The sequence below is a fragment of the Trichoplusia ni genome, chromosome 9 (assembly GCF_003590095.1).
Source record: "Trichoplusia ni isolate ovarian cell line Hi5 chromosome 9, tn1, whole genome shotgun sequence".
NCBI lineage: Eukaryota > Metazoa > Arthropoda > Insecta > Lepidoptera > Noctuidae > Trichoplusia > Trichoplusia ni.
This window is the reverse complement of record NC_039486.1, coordinates 1,849,943-1,866,189: the sequence shown is the minus strand read 5'-3', so window position 1 is coordinate 1,866,189 and position 16,247 is coordinate 1,849,943. Positions and strand designations below refer to the sequence as shown.

At 34.2% G+C, this 16,247-nt stretch overlaps 3 protein-coding genes across 9 annotated transcripts; 2 read left to right on the top strand and 1 right to left on the bottom strand.

The window, feature by feature from the left end:
- Positions 1–156: 156 nt before the first annotated feature.
- On the top strand, positions 157–11,504 carry LOC113497212 (TBC1 domain family member 15). Of its 7 annotated transcripts, none has more exons than XM_026876643.1 (11): positions 157–477; positions 2,713–2,929; positions 3,376–3,795; positions 4,157–4,328; positions 5,429–5,525; positions 5,899–6,062; positions 6,441–6,693; positions 7,211–7,398; positions 7,749–7,875; positions 7,975–8,214; positions 10,132–11,504. In XM_026876643.1, exons 1-11 carry the CDS (start codon positions 433–435, stop codon positions 10,198–10,200), a joined length of 1,992 nt encoding a protein of 663 aa, XP_026732444.1. In that variant the 5' UTR covers positions 157–432; the 3' UTR covers positions 10,201–11,504. The 7 variants fall into 7 exon arrangements, with proteins under 7 accessions (XP_026732444.1, XP_026732447.1, XP_026732449.1 ...); XM_026876646.1 differs by having other exon boundaries at positions 161–477; positions 2,713–2,905; XM_026876647.1 differs by lacking the exon at positions 157–477 and adding an exon at positions 2,362–2,517 and having other exon boundaries at positions 7,975–8,215.
- Positions 11,505–11,943: 439 nt separating this feature from the next.
- LOC113497618 (PR domain zinc finger protein 5-like) lies at positions 11,944–13,726 on the bottom strand. The gene is made up of 2 exons (XM_026877214.1): positions 13,181–13,726; positions 11,944–13,003 (listed from the first exon to the last, which is right to left on the bottom strand). Exons 1-2 carry the CDS (start codon positions 13,310–13,312, stop codon positions 12,032–12,034), a joined length of 1,104 nt encoding a protein of 367 aa, XP_026733015.1. The 5' UTR covers positions 13,313–13,726; the 3' UTR covers positions 11,944–12,031.
- A 684-nt stretch (positions 13,727–14,410) lies between these two features.
- On the top strand, positions 14,411–15,788 carry LOC113497572 (gem-associated protein 8-like). The gene has a single exon (XM_026877161.1). The coding sequence runs from the start codon at positions 14,474–14,476 to the stop codon at positions 15,212–15,214; it is 741 nt and encodes a 246-aa protein (XP_026732962.1). The 5' UTR covers positions 14,411–14,473; the 3' UTR covers positions 15,215–15,788.
- The last annotated feature ends 459 nt before the right edge of the window (positions 15,789–16,247 follow it).

Below are 16,247 nucleotides of genomic sequence, written 5' to 3'. Positions count from 1 at the left end.
CCAGTACCAGTCTCAGATAATAAAAACATCTACGTATAAAGAAACGTCGAAAATTTGACGTTTATATTTGTGTTACATCTAGATACAAATTTTTCTACCAAAATATTTTTTCATTTTTCTACTAAATATGTAATAAGAATTTATTCATTTACCTTAAAAAAGTTGTTGAAGTTTTTAATCTCTATTTTCAGGGGCATTTGTTATGAAGAAATATCAGATAAGATAAAAGGGGGAGACATATAATCATTTAAAAATCATAGAAGTTTTAGGATTTTAGTAGGGTAACATTTTAGTGCTCATTATTGTGTATTAAAGTTTTTATTTAGTTTGTACAGGAAATCCTTGAAAAGTATGGCGTAAATCTAATATCGTGCATGTATTTGCAACACCCCAAGTGTATTTTCCATCATTAAGTGCTCCCGTGTTCTCAAAATGTCGAGATCAAGTTCGCTAGAAGACATTCCCGATCAATGTAAAGTAAGTGTGATGTTTTTTATTGTTTATTTATTCTTTGTCCGTCGTACGCCGTGACCTTTGCTCACATTCGCTGTTTAACTGTATGATATTTGTAAACAACGCTGTAATTGTATGCTGGTTTCGAAGGACATTGGCTGTATTGCGTCATTAGAAATCATGCTGAATTTGCGCTGTTGTTGTTCGTTCATGTAAAGCGTAGGAGCAAAGCTGCGTTCCATTGTCATCACTTTATCAGAATCTGTTAGATATAGACAGGCGAGATAAGGCAGTATTAATAGTAACCGCCTGGAACATTAGAAATTTTCACATGTTTTACATAAACAATTCGCTCTAGGTACTTTTTAAATGCTTTGTAATGGTACTGAAAACATCAATGGTATAAAATTATAGCCTAACAGCTTTGTGTGCTGAAAATAGGGGTTGTTAAAAGTATAAAATTTGAATTCCAATTACTATAAAATTGATGACTCATACTACCTATATTGTAACTTAGATGAGGGTAGAATAGCATTTTTAAATTTTTACTAAAGTTATTTAAGATTGATACATTTATAGCTAGATTATTTGAAAACCATGTTTTCTTTTGACAGGAAATCCAATAAGATTTGGTCAAGATCAATCAATCAGAAAATGTAATTTTAAATAAACATTTATTTAAAATATTGATCCCGTTAAACCTTCATGAATATGCAAAAACATGTGTTAGTGTATCAAAATATTGATATTAATCATTTAAATGTTTTCTGAATCAATATTTAGATTTATCGATGAAATAAAAATATTTAATTTGTAATCAAACCTATTTAAAAATGTACTACTTTGTAAATAAAAAGCCACCCTACTATTATTTTTGACTAAATATAATTTATATTATAACCAGAGTGTGCAAAAAAGTAAGTTTCATCCTGGTTTCTTTTTTTTAGATTCTACAGAGCTCATTTGACATAAAATAAATATGGCCGGCCAGAAATTAATTGCATGTTCAGCAGTTTCAATAGAAACTATTATATCCCACATAATAATATACTCAACTTTATCAAGGCCATTTATTTTCATTGCTTGTTAGGTGAATTATTGATTTCAATAAGTGTATTTTCTCACTCATAATCAATTATAATAATTTTAATATAGCACAAACAAAAAGTATTTTATATTGATTTAGTACTACACCTTTGTTAGTGACATAATAAAAAACTAGTTAATTGGTTTCTGTATAAATTGGGTAAAACAAATACAAAAATTGGTCACTGAATTTGTGACCGTGACAACTTTTAGCAATGTAGCAATGGTAATACATCAACTGCGGAAATTTTACCTTCATAGCTAGTCTACTATGGACAGACAATGCCTTAATAATAGGGATCCATTCTGACCCTTTTGCGTATGAAACTCAAAAAGATTGTACTGAACCTTTTTAATTACGAAAAGTATTCCCCAGTGAGTCTGGCTACTGTTTTAAACATGATTGGTCTAAAAGTAGTATGCATTTACCTTGAGTGACAAAAATAAAATTAACTTAGGCTACACTGTGTTTATTACTTTCATGAAACATATTCATGATTAAGTATTATTAGTTGTTGACTGTTATTACTTAATTACAAGTCCAAAAGTGATGATACAAAAATACATTTTGATGAATACTAAGTGTATTTTTATGTACACGTCAAGAGGAATTGTTCTGAGTATCTACCACTTAGTCTTAAAGTAATATTTCAATGGTTTTGTAAATATAACAGCGTAATAAAAGCCGTAGTTTCTTTTCCTCTGAGTTCTATCGTCTTAGTATTGATGTTCAATAACTACAACATAGTTGCCAATTTGAATGAATCATTCATTTTGAACCCACATTCTGATTTCCCTGTATTTTCGATAAAATTTACTCATTTCTTTTTAATACATAATTTTAATCTCTTACTCATATCATTTCGCCGAGTCAGGCGATAATATGATAATTGAAAGATAAATGACTTTGTTTTTGCCACCATGTTGGGTAGTCTTGTTAGTAAAGCGAAGAAAATCGTCAACACACGCTGGGGAAACGTATGTACTAACAGTTTGATATTTCTATACACAGATGTTAACAGATATTTATACACGAAAAGTACTTTAACCTCAACATTTTGGAATATCAACCTATGTGTAGTTTTGAAAGTTTCTTAATTATTTACCACCACACCAAGTTATTTTACATCAGCTTTCAGCTTGCTTTTCATCCTCAACCTCATAATATTCCAGGACCTGTTCACACAAGATGGAGTGCTCCTCAAGGCCTGCCTCGGCAGACCGGTCACGGACCTCAACTCCATCGGGATGCTGTGCATCGTGCAGAACCCTGACCAGACGAAGTCGATCGAGTGGAGACCCAACGACCTGATCACAATAGACTCGGACGCTCAGGACCAGGAGTGGGCGGTCGTCAACACTATTGGTATAACCATGTCTTTTGCTAAAGGTAGACTTATTAATACTAGTTTTCGTCTTCGTTCGCGATGGTGGCTGCTTTTTTTGGTTGTAGGTTTAGGTATATGCTTTTGTGCTTTAGTCGTGTCATCAATTAGAGCCAGTGTTTAAAGCTGTTCCAGCAAATGATAGAAGCTTGGAATAACCTTTACTTCAATGCGCAATGTAAGGTAAACGGGATTGTAGGGATTACGGGCAAGTTAACTTTTATGCTTTGAGACGTCAGAGATCTGCATACCCCAAAAAGGGATGAAAAATATACTGAAACAAATTTTAGCCTAAAATGCTTTCAGTTTTCCAGTAACGTATGCACCAACGTGACATATTGCAGTATCTTGTAATGTTTAATCGTTGCAAGAATATCACTACTACGACTTCGGATCCTCCAAAAGAAATTCTAACCCTCTGTTTAACACTTTCTTTCACCATTTTGTTCAGGTCGTCGCCAACGTACACTAAGCGGCAACATAACATCGGACTACGCGACAGCCAGAGCGCGCATCATCAAAATAAGTCTAGACGAATTGAAGACCTTCCGAGTAACGAGAAATAACCAGCAGATGCAATTCTCCACGAAGCCAGGAGTTTGGCAGACGACATTCTACTTCCAACACGGCAATGCTGAAATTTTCGTCGCATATTTAAAGAATCATATCAAAACTGCGAAGACGAGACACGATAGGAATACTTATGTTGTCGTCGAACCTAACATTGAGTCGCAAGTCCTGAATAGGTCTTTTGCGGAACTTGATATCTTTACTGAGAATACTACTGATGTTGTCTGGAATCTGATGTCGAATTTGCGACAGAGGCCGTATGAGACTACAATGGAAGCTTTTTCGAAACTCACTGATATTGGTAAGGATTTTAATTTTGTACTTTTTTTGGCTGTTGTTGATTAATATACACTTGGGACAATTATTTAAACATAGCTTTTGGATGCTGTCTTTTGGTTGTTTCATTAATTTTGCTTTAATTCTACATCACTAAAAATATTGTTGTCATTAAATTACTTACGTTATAAATATACATCAATCCATATAACATCTATCTCCATATAGTACAGACCGCAAAAAAATATCAAAACCCTGACATTTTTTAATGGACTCTTTATTGCATGCATGTGAAAATGATACATACTTTTTTCTGTGATTACTTTATTGAAACTTACTAAATGTTTACCAACTTATGTTACTAAATGCACTTACTAAAATTCCAGTTTACTACGGCAACGAAGGCATGAACGGTAAGCGCGATGTGTCCGAAGAAGTAGCTGATCTGCTTACCAAGAGTATGAGTGCTATTGAAGATTCCACCACGTTGACACGAACGGATGAGTACGAGGTTATCAGCGTTAAGCCCACGCTACCACCACGACCCAGTATACCTAGGTGAGTTCTTGGAACGGGATAGTGTGATAAGATGTGTTTGCTTTTTGGTCTAGTGGTTAGAGGCTTTGACTGCTGTGCTAAAGGTCGTGGGTTCGATTCTCACTGAGGACAAACGTTTGTCTGATTAGTACCTTTTTATGTGCGTGTAATTTATCGATAATGGCAATGTATTTGAAGATTTTTATCATTTGTCTAGTACTCATAGACAAGCAAGCTTTTCTTTTCATGTTGTGTAAAAGTTGGCAACTTTTTAATCATATCTATTGATTATATTCAGTTATCTTAGTGCAAGACGAGTATCTCAGCAACCAACATATGAAAATATGTTGGTTGCTGGTGGCCCTCCTGGGAAGGTTTGAACATCGACCACCATGCTAACTCACTGCAGGTTGCCGTTTTCAGATCCTAATACTTAAAATCCAGGTTTCCCCCCGATGTTTTTCTTCACCATTTGTCAAAAATGCTTTAGACTCAAACCACAACTAAGTATAGTATTAGTACAAAAACGGTACACAATAAAGTCGTCGATATAATAAACGATTAAACTTCCAATCCGTCTAATTCAATTTCCTCTATATTTCCGATAGTTTATCAGTTACCAACAAAGGTCATTACTAGATATTGATAATGAATAATGCTTACAGTTCAATGATCACTTATCTGTACCACGCGAGGAAACGTGTGAACTGTACGACGCTATTGATAAGTTGTAGTATTTACTACTAGAAAGCTTACTATAGATGCATAGATTGGCAAGACGATCTGCTTGTATCTTGTAACTGGAAAGACACCTGCATTAAGGGGTTTTGTACTTGTGTCGCTCGGGTTCTCACTAACATTCAAGTCACATGCACAGAAGCACCCACAATCGGAACATGCAATCAAGTTCACTCACACTAATACTTATCCTTCACCGGGGTCGAACCTGCGATCTCGAATTCGTGTCAATTAAAATACTGTATCGTTTCTTTGGCCTGGTCTTCCACTGCCAGAAACTAACTCTATTGTTTTAATACAGTTCAGTTCAATTTATAATCTATTCTTATCTGAAGTACACCAGTTCGAGTAGGGAAATTATATCTTGGGTGTATTTGTTACAGAGGCACCCCCCTATCCACAGAAAAGTGGGACGGATTGCAAGACACAGAAGGCCGAGTCACAGAAGTCGAGGGAGTCAAACAGTTGATATTTAGAGGGGTGAGTTTTGACAAGTAATAATTAACCCAGGTCTTGGAAAGCTGGTCAAAATAGAAAATAGAGTAGAATATTCTTTATTCTATACCATAACGACAAAAGTACAAATTATGTCTTATGTTAAGTGCAATGACTTGTGGTTAATCAGTTCTGCTGGGCTGACTTTACAATAGATTCACATAACTGATCAGCCTTCAAGTAAAAAGGTCTAAGCCCTTAAGGAATGGAGTTCATTTCCAAAAGAATGTCTTCTCGTTGTTCTTTCTTGAAAGAGTAGTTCACATTCCAGGTCAAAAAAAAAATGTTTTATCGCTAGTCTTTTTTTCGCAAATCGGACTGCACAAAAATACTTACGAAGCTAATTTCGTTTCAACAGGGTGTAGCCCATTCAATACGACAATCAGTATGGAAGTATCTGCTAGACTACCATCCGTGGCACATGACGCATGCAGAGCTCAGAGCTCTGACCAAGAAGAGAACAGAAGAATATTTCTCCATGAAGCTGCAGTGGAGGTCCATGACTGAGGGGCAGGAAGCAAGGTCAGTCACACTGAGACTGGTTGGTGAACACTAGCGGAGTCTTTTTTTGTAACGATATAATGTTTTCATCAAAGTAATTTTTCCTTCCTAATACGATCAAGCAATTTTGTGTATAGGCTGATAGGAATAAGTCTGGCCTGAATTAACAGAATTCCTCCCGTCGTTTGGAAGATGATCCAGAATAAATACATAGAAAAACATTTTTTACACTGGCATACTTTTCTTGGGACGACGATTGGCTTTCTATTCTTTTTATATTTTATCATTTTATTAGAAATTAAGTTACAGAATCAGCTTTTCCCAAGGTATTCAAACATACCTATACTTCGACAAATTAAGTTCCTTAAAACGCACTATTATTAATCTCTAAATCCACAGGTTTTCAGAATACCGTGACAGGAAGAGTCTAGTTGAGAAAGACGTGAACCGAACAGACAGGACGCACCCGTTCTACGCGGGCGACAACAACCCTAACTTAGTGATCCTTCAAGACATCCTCATGACCTACGTCATGTACAACTTCGATTTAGGCTACGTACAGGGCATGTCGGATATACTGGCGCCATTGTTGCTGTTGCTAGGCAACGAGGTCGATAGCTTCTGGTGCTTTGTAGGATTCATGGATAAGATTGTGAGTATGTTTTGTTCTTTGGGTGGGTGTAGATTCCTTTTCTGTGATTTCTTGTTTGAAGAGTTGTAACATTAGCGTTGTCGTTAAAGAAGGAAAGAGGAAAGAATTATTTAAAAAAATCAAAGACCAGATGTGGAAAAAATTATAACATTTTTTTGTAATAAAAACTATTGATCCTATCTTGATGGCGTTTTTATGGGACCAAATGATAGCTTTTCACGGTAAATAAAGAAAGAGTCAACTAAATCGGTTCATCTAGTCCAAAGTTCTGAGTTACAGAAAACAGAACAGAAGCAAACAGAAAAATACGGTCGAATTTAGAACCCTTCACATTTTCCACAGCCTTTGACCTCCCACTGCTGAGCATAGGCCTTCTATTTCTCGTGTCAATTTCTACGGCTTTGTGCTAGCCAGACTCGACCCGATACCTTTATTATATCATTGACCCTGTATATTTTACGCTAATTTTAATAAAAAATGACTCGCTTCCGTCTTAGGCTTTTTTTTAACTCCCCAGGCGTCGAACTTCGACATGGATCAGGCGGGCATGAAGCTGCAGCTGGTCCAGCTGCAGCAGCTGCTGCTGTTCGCGAGCCCCGAGCTGGCGCAACACCTCGCGCAGAAGGACTCCGGGAACATGTACTTCTGCTTCCGGTGGCTGCTCGTCTGGTTCAAGCGGGAGTTCTCCTATAGAGATATTATGAGGTATGTAATTATGTAGTTAAACCTAAAATGTGGGGTCGTTGCGATTGCAGTATATTGAGGATAAAAATGTCGGATAACTTTAGTAATACTTTTTTGATATCCCAAATAATCGACGAAGAAAAAAAACATAGTGGGAGCTGGCAGGAATGTCTGCTAGAATTTGTTTGACAGGTGAATCAGAGATTTGACTCCCGGCCTGCCAAGATAGGCCCGATTCTTATATGAAGGACTAGCACCCAAAGTTTATAATAATAGCCTAGCCTAAATAAAATCCTAAAGCCTTTGACATTTTTGGCCTTTTATAACATAATCAGGTACTCCATATTTTGTAATAATTTTCTATTTTTCAGACTTTGGGAAGTATTATGGACGGAATTGCCATGTGCAAATTTCCATTTATTGATATGTGTTGCCATTCTTGATGCCGAAAAAGATATTCTTATCAGTAAAGACTATGGTTTTACTGAGATATTGAAAGTGAGTATTTCTCTACATTGTTTTTCCTCTAAAAAAAAACCTCTTAAAACTCTTTTCCATGGTATGATTTTCTACATAATTGTCCTTCCTCCATTCCAGCACGTAAACGACTTATCCATGTGCCTGGACGTCGACAAAATACTCAGTACTGCAGAGGGGATATACCACCAAGTGGTCTCAGCCCCGCACCTAACAGACCAGATCCGAGTCATACTGGGCTTGCCCACCTTAAACATATCCACATCAACCCACTCAGAGAGCGAACAGGCCTCGACATCCAAGGTGGAAAATGGTACGGACAGGAACGAAAGGAACATGTTTGGACAAGATATGGACGAAGTTATGTATCAGATAGGCTTAGATATGAATTTTTAGGCACGCCGGTGATTATATGTTAAATGTCGGGTTGTGACCTTGAAGGCTTGCGGTTTGATGATGATTTTCTAGTGCTTATTACACTTACCTTGACTTCTTGGTTTGGTCTCAATTAAAACGTGGCTGTTTAAGCATTTGTTAGCATTTAGAATGATTGAAGGTCGAGTTTCATCTGGCAGCAAAGATCGCATTTTCATGTACCTACTTCTATCCTTTTCTAACACTAAAAACCGTCATTTGCTTAACTGAGAAAGAGCTTCTTGGTTTCGGTCACCATTGCGGTCGCACTCCCACCTTTCTCTGTCTAGTAAATGGCGTTTCTATGTAACAGATAAGGATAGAAGCATTGATTCATTCATTACGATTTGATGCTACCAGGTGTGGTTTGATCACTTTACGTATAATTTTCCTAAATTGGTCTCATTGGTGGTATAAGATCCTTCTACATTTAGCAAGATGGCTGACTCGTGAATATCAGGTGCGAGTGAATTAGAAAAGGATAGTGTAATAAGCTCATTAGGTTGTTGCTTTTTGTTTTTTTAGAGAACTTTTAGAGCATGGTAGTTGAAATTGAGTAGATACCAGAACGACGAATGTATTAGTCTTAGTTAAACATATATTTTTGCTTTTGAAAGCATTTTGTGTTGTTGTCTGTTGTACTTTAATAGTATCAGCATTTTTGATATTACTTCACCTTAAATCGTATAAAGTTTAAAATCTTCATTCAAAAACATTAAATACTCCACAGTCAATTATTTATTCAAACGAAATTATTGACAAAAATGATTATAAAATAAAAAGTACTTTTCTAAATGACGAGTGAGATAGGGTAGTGCTACTAATATCAAACAAAAACCTACCATATAGAACTGCATTTAAGGTCAAAATTAGTTCCTTTTATGTGCTTTCAATTTCTTGTCTAAGCTTTGAATTCTTTTGCAACCCGACACGGTTATTTAGATTATATATATGAAGCTTGCTAACATACATTCATGCATAATAAATAGAACAGACATATTTATTTAATGAATTACTAGTGCCATTGCATTTGAATCAAAATTTGAATTTTGTATCAAATATTACTCAAAAATTTGATTAAAATATTCACCCAATTAGAGCTTAATTCATTTATAATTTAATTTGCTGTAATTAGAAATTAAATATTGTCTTTGAAAGTTTTAAATTTCTTATTTAAGAACTCATTATTGTAATAATAACCGTAGCTCTCTTTAGAATATCCAGTATTGGAAAATAATACTTCTTTTGTCACAAGTAAATTCAGACTTAGTAAATCTGATACTAAAGAGTTCGAATAACGTTTTCAACTCGTTTTAAGACGAGATAACACAAGTCTCCAAGACCCAAAGTGCAGTCTTTAGTTTCCAAAGCCCCTTGTCTATTTTAGAATGTATAAAAATTAGGCGATCGTAAATAAAATCCTCGCATGTAAGGGACTTCCTTACCACCCTGTATAAAGGACCAAACATTGACCATATTCGTAGATATCCTTTTAAAATCACATACAAACTTCTTCTAATACATTTGACATTTTAATTTAATTATATAACAACTATCGTTGTTGGTGTTATTGTTATAACCGCACTTGGTCACCTTGCACTGGTAACTTTCCTCTTCATGAGTTAACAAAAACTGAAACATTTGCACTTTGAATAAACTTGGTCTGAGGTTCATAACTTAGCCTTGTAAAATTGTTATTAGAAATCTATATTATAAATATTTTAACCTCATGTAAATATTATGTTTGTATTCGCTAATCTATATATAAGCACAAATATAAGCATTCGCATGTGGCAACACGTTAGAAACTCAGTATTGCCATCACTGATTGACGAAATATTAAAATGTATTTTTCTATTTCAGGGTACACTCGAATATAACGGAATTCAGATATCTATAGTAACAAAAACTGTTTGGGCATTGCTCGCCTAAGAAAAGTATGTACATATTGCATTGTCGGTGGTCCCACCGTACATAGAGTGATATTTTTTATATTTTTATAAATACACGCTTTAAAAAACTGTCGATTTGACTCCTATTCGAAGTGATGTTCGTTTATGCGTTTAGTGAAGACTGGACATAGTTGTCCGTATTGTTTTTGAAGCGGAAAATAGAAGAAACAATCTTTAGAAAATTAAAATGGTGAAGCGAAAGATTTGTATAGATAAGCTATCTTTTTTAGATTACCATTCCATTCAAAATTAAAACTACCCTTATAAGGACGGATGATTCGATTTCATAAAACACTAGGAAAGGTCATGTTTGGTAGTTTTTGTTTTTCTCCTACTTGATTATATCTTATCCTTATTGTTTTGCCCACCATTGTATTGTAAATATTGGATAGTGCCATTGTTAAATTGTATTAACAGATTTAATACATAGACTTATGTAGATAAATATGACGTACTAAATCAATTATAACAATAGAAAAATAATTAGTGAGCTAGAAATAGAATAGACAAGTATTTAGGGTTGCCAAAATATCAAAATGGGTTTAATGGGTCAATTATGAATGACGTCATATATCTTAGTTCCTATTGGCAGGTTCTGCTCTACATTAGCTGTGATTAGCACTGAAGCAATATTGATATAAAATACTGTATATCTCATTATATACATCAGAATTATATTAAATGTTAGAACTTTATATAATTTAAAGGGTTATGCTTTACAGGAGAGTAAACCTCGCAGTAAATTGTCTGTTGGAAAATGTTTTACGGCCATATGGGCTACGAAATATGTTTTATTATTTTTTAATATGACGCGAGAAAGTATTATCTCTAAAAGAATTTTATTAAACTTGCAACTGACAAGGGACAGAGACATAATTGCTATTTAAAATTTCCCATTTTGGAATATACACTTTTCCTTGATTGTGTAGTATTCAAACCATACCATCATAAATTTCGTATTTTTTTTCAAGAAGTATGAGGTGAGTGACAACCCTTATTGACGGGTAAATATTTTTTTCGTCAGACTCAGCCTTGCCTTATTCTTGGTGCTTTACAAATTCGAATAGGAGTCAAAACTTTGAATCGTAGGGTTATCAAACTTATATGCCTGTTATATTCTTAAACAATTTTTGTTTTAAAGACAAATTATATGCAGTAAGTTATTGTAAGTGCATCAGTTTGCTGTTTCGTTTCAAATTATTGATTGTTTCGAATATAATTAATTTTCTATTTAAATGGTAAATTGTAATCATAATTTTATTAAAGTTTCTGTACCTGCACAAATTGCTCTTCTTTTACTAAATCCAAGTGAACCTCTATTTCCATTTCAAATTAAAAATGTCCGGAAAAAACTCGAAGGTCCTTCTTAAAGCTTCACTGTCAGGAAGCTTTAAGAAGGACCTTCGAGTTTTTTATTCATATTGGTCTAATGGTTAGTTTTCCTGATTTGGGGTGACATTGTGGGTTCGATTCCCACCCACAATAAATGTTCTTGTGATGAGCATGATAATTTGTTCCGAGTCTGGGTGTAATTTAAAAAAATATATATATTTAAGTATGTTTATCAGTGGTCTAGTTAGTACTCATAATACTAGTAGTTTGAGAATAGATGGCGTTGTGGGAATGAATGATGTCTATGCAATAATACGCGTATATTTTCATCGAAAGCCTATTTGTAATGGTGAAACTGGCTACTCAAGGAGACCAAAGTAAAATGCAACAATACCATCCAAAACTATAATCATCTATAAACTCATGAATAAATACTCTAAAAAAAATGAGATCAATTTCAGTAACAAATTGCACTTAGTTCACAAATTCAATACATTCATATTCATTTGAGAATGAGACTTCAAATGTACATTTAGGCCGTATCTAGTTTGGTAGGACTTATCACATAAGTGGCAATGGAAATTCTTAACACCAGTATGAGTAAGAGAATGTCTTTGTAATTCAGACTTTGAGAAGAACCTTTTCCCACAACTGTCACACCCATATTTCTTTTCTTTTAAATGGTTTTTACGTATATGAGAACTTCTTGAACTTGAAGAGATAAAGGTAGCATTGCACACCTCACACTTGTGATTTCTAGTCCTTTTATGATTCCATAGAACATGGGAATGTAAACCTCCAGGCACCTTGAACTTCTTTGGACAAAACTTACAGCTGTATGGACGATCATTGCTATGTGTCAACATATGTATTCTTATATAACCAGGAGGATATGATTTTCCACACTGGTCGCACTGACGTAAATCCTTATCTGATTTATTTTTTGCCTTGTTATTAGGCTGGCAGGAATGTGTGTTCAGCTCATCCTTACTGTAGAAGCCTTCCCAGCAATTTTCGCATAGGTAAGGTCTTAAATGTAACTTTCTGTGTAAGACCAGTGATCTGAAGTCATCAAATTTTTCATTACAGTACTTGCAATCTCTCCCAATGTCTGATTTAGTTGGATGATTCTCTGTACAATGTTCATTCAGTTGTTTTACAGATTGAAATTCGGCTTTACATTCAACACAGAACAATAATTGCATTTCATCATCAACATTTTGTTGTAACTTTTTAATTTCTCTTCTTTTCACATTTATATGGCTTCTAGGTTTTTGGTCATCAGATTCATAGTTGCAGTCATAGTTGTCACTGGTCGATTCAAGGAGGTTGAGGTTGTCCATGAGTGTTTTTGAACTAGATTCTATGATGTACTTGAAGGAATATGTAACTGTAAGCTGGTGAACACAATTGATGCATATGTTGTCTGGAAAACTTGGGTCTGGAGTGGCCTGCAATTAAAATGCAAACATACAATAAGCTAATGAAAAATGTTAATTACAACACCCAAAAAAGCTGAGACAACACATGAACTCTTTGACAAACAACTTTCAAAGTCTGTGTACCTTTTCTAGCCATCAGTTTCTCCATACACTGTTAGAAATAAAGTTACAATATTTAATAAATACCTTGTAGTTGTAAAAAGTCTCCAAGATATCTGAAAGGCGTACATCATCGCCCGCAATTCTTATTCTCGTGTGTATATGCCTCATTTCTTTCTCGCTGCCTAAGCAAGTTCGGCAACGATCCTTGTAATCCATTGTAAAATAATTCGAGTATATTTCTTATAGTTTCAAGTAACTTTATTCTTAATCTAATTCATAAATAATGTAAAATGCTAGCCCATTTGTATTGTATTGTCAATATTGACATTTTTTGCTGTGATTCTATACGTTTCGTTACGCGTGCTAAAGAAAGTTTGATAAATAAAACGTTTCCATTATATTATAAGACCATCGCTAGGCTAGAAAAAAATATTTAGTCAAAATCCATAAACAAGTTAACTTAACAAGTTTCTTTACTAAACACCTACTAATAAAACATTTGAACTTGGTAAAATATCCCTTGTCACATGAACTTCTCAGATAATCGTACTAATATTATAAACGCGAAAGTTTGTTTGTTGGATGCATGGATCAACCGATGTATTGATGTACGTTGGTTTCACGCAAAACCACTGAACTGATAGTTTATAACTAGGATTAACATAGGTTTTATGTTCCCGTTGGATCATTTTCGATTTGTAGCGGATGGGCCCGCGGGCAACATCTAGTTATGCATATTTTACCAAGGCGATAAAAAGTTAAGTAACTACGACGTGAGCTTAGGTTAATAAAACTTCACCTTGCACCGTAACTCACCTAAGTAAAAGGAGCGAGTAAGTACAATATATTTGTACGCGCATGAAAATGTATACTTCTTTGGCATCATTAAAAAACGTTTTAAATTGCATGCAAAGAATAATTCATTGCAATAAAATTATAAAAGGACTGGGAAAGGATAGTTAACACTGTCACACAGTTTAAATTTGAAAAAATAAATAAGACTTAATCATGAGCGGTTTAGCGGGCAGCTTTCTCCCGTGTGGTTGATTGTCTCTTGACCCTCTTGACCCCCACTCCCCATCGAAAAATTTACTACCATAATTTTTTTCGCGCCTGTGAAGAAGTATCTCTTCAAAAACAAATAACTATAATGTAAACAGTTTAATAAATAAATAAATAAATAATAAATGAAAAAAATAAGATTTTATCAATTTAAAGCTTTAAAGTGCGTAGCAACCTGCTTAATCAACGCGTTAAAATACTTTGACTTTGACTAACAAAACGTTTCACTGACATTAACCAATAGATTTTCCTTCAAAGTTGTCAAATTTGACGTTAAATGTTGCAATAAAAATTATGTGAGGTGAAATAACAAAAATGTTTCCCAAAACACCCGACAACCACCAAAATAATAGCACAGTATCGCAAAATAATTCACGTCGTAAACGTCAAAAGAAGTCGAAGCGTAAAAATAAACAAAAAGGCCAAGGAGTAAAGAGAGATCTGATTAAGAAGAAGAACGTGCGATCTCCACCAATAACTATGTCTTCGTGGGCTGAGAACTTTACTTTCGCTGCAACATGGCAATTAAAACATCAAGTTGCTTACTGGAAGTCCAAAGCGATAGCATTGGAATACGAAAATAAGTTATTACACGATATTATACGTGAAAATTGTGGAAACTTGTTATCACGAGAAGATAATACGCCAATCTCGTGTTCAGACAATGAGGAGACTGAAGAATTAGCTAGTAACGAATCAGAGAATGAATTGGAACAGGAAGAAACCCAAGAAGTAGACGAAGAAGGAGACTTTGAAGTGAGTGAAGAGTTTATACAGTTTCTGAGAGAAAATAAGAAGTTCAGGGACGACGCGAAACGTGAGAGGGAGAAGTTAAAAGCTGAACAGAATGTTGAAGACAAGAATATAAAAGACATGGAGGCTTTACCCGTAGCAGATGCAGAGAATCCTCATGATAAACTGCAAAGACTGTATGGAGATGGCAGCGATAGAATTGCTGCATTAGAATCATCGTTAAGATCTCAGTTCATAAGCTTCTGTGATCGTGAGAAGCCTATGTATTGGCCTAACATACCATTCAATTTTAACTTTGGTTGAAAAGTGTGGTTTAAAAAGTGGGATGTGTAAATATGTAACATAAATCTCAATTTATATTTTTATTTTCTGTTTCATTATTTTGTTATGTTTTAAGGTGCAATTGGTAGTTAATTATTATTAAAATTCATTAAGTTGACTTTAATAAGCAATATTATAATTAATAAGCAAGTGAATGTATTGTTAAGGTTAAGATTATTATAAGTGAAAATGTGCCTACATTATAACACCAGATGAATAACACATTATTACATATAAAAAATTAGCAGATTGAAAAAATCTAAAAGTCCACGTTTTTAAACATCACGCCAGTTTTGGCCAGGAAGTGCCTCAATATCTAATTGCAGAAATCTAACCAGTACAACAAACAAACAAGAAAAGTGAGTGAGAAAAGGAAATGAATTGAGTTGTAGAAAAACCATTATAAAATAAAATAAGTAATAATCTAATGCTAACTTAAAGCTTTCAGTTTTCTAAATGAATTCTTGAATAATAAGACTTAAGATTACTCCTAGATATAATTTAGACTTTCTGTAAAATATTATTTTATTATTATTAAAATATGTACCTCAAAATAGATCATGTTTTATTGAGAAATGCTACCCTACCCTAACCAATCAATCTTTGCGTTTTGTTGGCTTACCTGTTAAACATATTGCCATATTGATAACTTTACTATTTACTATGCTATTTAATTAAAATTAATTAATCCTTTTTTCTAGATTTTAAATGAAAGGTTTTGATTTTTAATAGTCCATTCTCCAGGCACTATTAAAATGTTTGAATAATGACTTGGTGCATAGTTCCAAATTACATTACTATGGAGAAGAACTGATAAGAAACTCCATAAATATTTCTTTAAATCACTGAACAATCAACCTATCCACTAACTCAATAGCACTGTGAATATTTTGTAAAACTACATGTTGAAATGAATGAATGTAAAAATAAACGTGATTTGCTTTTAGTTTGTTCAATATTTGAAGCTTTGCATATTTAACAATAGATGGCGTTAGTATAGGCAAGCTTACAAATC